General features: G+C 52.3%; 1 protein-coding gene across 1 annotated transcript in view; it reads right to left on the minus strand.

Moving 5' to 3' along the window:
- LOC103802133 (chromosome unknown open reading frame, human C1orf35) overlaps positions 1–1908 on the minus strand; it is a 2113-nt gene extending 205 nt beyond the window's left edge. The window contains exons 1-7 of the mRNA XM_009074588.1: positions 1815–1908; positions 1546–1699; positions 1414–1459; positions 1221–1303; positions 1039–1111; positions 633–713; positions 233–372 (exon numbers count right to left, since the gene is read on the minus strand). Of these exons, the coding sequence (XP_009072836.1) occupies positions 233–372; positions 633–713; positions 1039–1111; positions 1221–1303; positions 1414–1459; positions 1546–1699; positions 1815–1908 (671 nt within the window). The remainder of the gene's footprint in view (positions 1–232; positions 373–632; positions 714–1038; positions 1112–1220; positions 1304–1413; positions 1460–1545; positions 1700–1814) is intronic.
- Between the last annotated feature and the right edge of the window lie 280 nt (positions 1909–2188).

A 2188-nucleotide genomic window follows, 5' to 3' on the forward strand; every position in this document is an offset into this window, starting at 1 on the left:
GTGCTGCTGCGTTTTCTGTCGGTGATGCCTACGGAGATGGAAGAGGAAGTGACAGCAGGGATACTGGGAACACCAACGAGCTGATTCTGGGCATGAAACAGGGATTTGGGAATGCCAGGAGATGCCTATTGTGATGCCTGCTGTGAGCACGTGGCTCTCCTAAATCCTTCATGCTGTTTTCCAGTGAGGATGTCCCACGAGCAGGGCTCAGCCCCCATCCCAACCCAGCTACCTCTTATCCTGATCCGGAGAAGAGTCGGAGGAGGACGGGACAGTGTCCTTCTTGTGGTGTTTGTCCTTGCCTTTCTTCTTCTCCTTCTTATGTTTCTTCTTTTTCTTCTTCTTTTTTTCCTTTTTGGATTTTTTGCTGCTCTCTGGTCTGCAGGGAAGAGATCAAGCAATGAGGAACCTCCGAAAACTCATCCTCATCCTTCAGGGCACATCCACCATGTCTCTCCTTGGCCAAGGAGAAATCCCCAGGAAAAAAAACCCAAAGAGGTTCGGGGGTAAAGCAGAGTTTTGGGGGTGATTCAGGCAATGTCACATGAAGCCATGGAAGCATTTTGGAAAACATTCCCTACAAAAACCAAGCTACTTCTGGTGGCTTTCCACCAAAGTGGGAAAAATCCTCACCGTTTCTCCTCCACCTTCTCCTCCTTCTCCTGATTCTTCTTGGAGCCAGATGTCTCAGGGCTGCTGGAGACCTTCTGGTGCTAGGGTTGGAGAGAGGGAAAATATGGAGCTAGGAGCTTTGAACTACAAGATAAAGGGATTTTTCTCCATTTAAAAATTAACTTTGAAAATAAAATAATTGAAGAAAATTAAATTAAATTAGGAAAAAAAATACCCACAAGAGCTGCTTCCAAATTCAAACCCTTAAATTAACCTCATGTCAACAAGACATGGGGAGCTTCTCCAGGTCTGTGCTACAACAACAGTCAGGTTGGTTTTGAAATATTCCAAGTGTGGAGCATGGCTTTTTTTGCCTTTTTTCATGCTTTTTTGCCCCTCCCAAAAACTATGTGGCCAATGCCATACCGTGAAGACAGAGAGCCCCATCTTGGCTGCCTCCTTGTCCTCCTTGGACAGCATCACCCGTCCAGCACTGCCACTGTGAAGAGACCGCACCAAAAAAAAAAAGCACCAAAATGGTAAAATGAAAAATCAAATTGTCCTGAAATGACAGGAGTTTTGGAGAGGGAATTCCCTCCATTCCATACCTGGAGCTGCCCAAACCCACTACTCTGTCCACATCCTTCTCATCCCGCTCGGTGCCGTCCCTCTTGCACACCTCAGCCAAGTCCTGTGGGGAGAGGGAAAGTGTCCTGTGGGGGTGTGTGTGTCCCAAAATCAGAGCCAAGGGGAGGGGACACCCACATGGGGACACTGAGGGGACACATGGTGCCATTTTACCTCCTTGCTGAGGCCTGTGGGCTGCCTCTTCACGTTCTTGTAGCCCCTGTGGAAGCCGAAGTGGGTGATGCAGGGTGGGGGGTGGCTCTGCACCCCCTGATTTTTGGGGTGAGGGGTGGGGTGTGGACTCACAGTGCTGCCATCATGGCCTCCTGCTCAGCCAGGCGGACAGCAGCCAGCTCTTCCTCACGGGATAACGGAGGAGCTGTGTCCTTCTTCCCCTTGGCATACCAGGTCAGGTCCTTCCCCTTCTGCCACCTGCCAACCGGTGCCATCAGGGAGTTCCCTGTGGGGTCAACACCCCCCCAAAAGTCACCAACCTCCTTCTCCACCCCAAAACTGTGTCAGGGGGAACATAGGAAGGATGAGACAAGGGAATTTTGTCCGGGATCAGCCCTTACCCAGGTAGTTCTCACGTTGTTTGTCAGTCTTGACATCCTCCCAGCTGAACTGGTCCTGACCCCCCCGGACACCTCCCCGGGATGAGCCAAACATGGTGCTGAACCCCACAGCAGATCGGGGGGGTCTGGTGACCTGCAAAGGGGTCAGCCCTGGGTTTGCCCCCACCCCAGCTCCTCTGTGCAACACTGGGGGGGTCACCTGGAGGCAGGGGAAGCAAATGTGCTCCTCCAGAGTCAGTGGGATAACCAAAGTTCTGCATGGCTTGGGTGGGGGGTCATGGTCTGGGAGGGTGTTGCAGGACTGAGAGGGGGAGGTCCATGGCTCGGATGGGGGTTCAGAGGTGGAAGGGGGGAGGTCACAGCCTGGGGTGGAG

This window comes from Acanthisitta chloris, unplaced genomic scaffold, assembly GCF_000695815.1.
Source record: "Acanthisitta chloris isolate BGI_N310 unplaced genomic scaffold, ASM69581v1 scaffold38370, whole genome shotgun sequence".
Lineage (NCBI taxonomy): Eukaryota > Metazoa > Chordata > Aves > Passeriformes > Acanthisittidae > Acanthisitta > Acanthisitta chloris.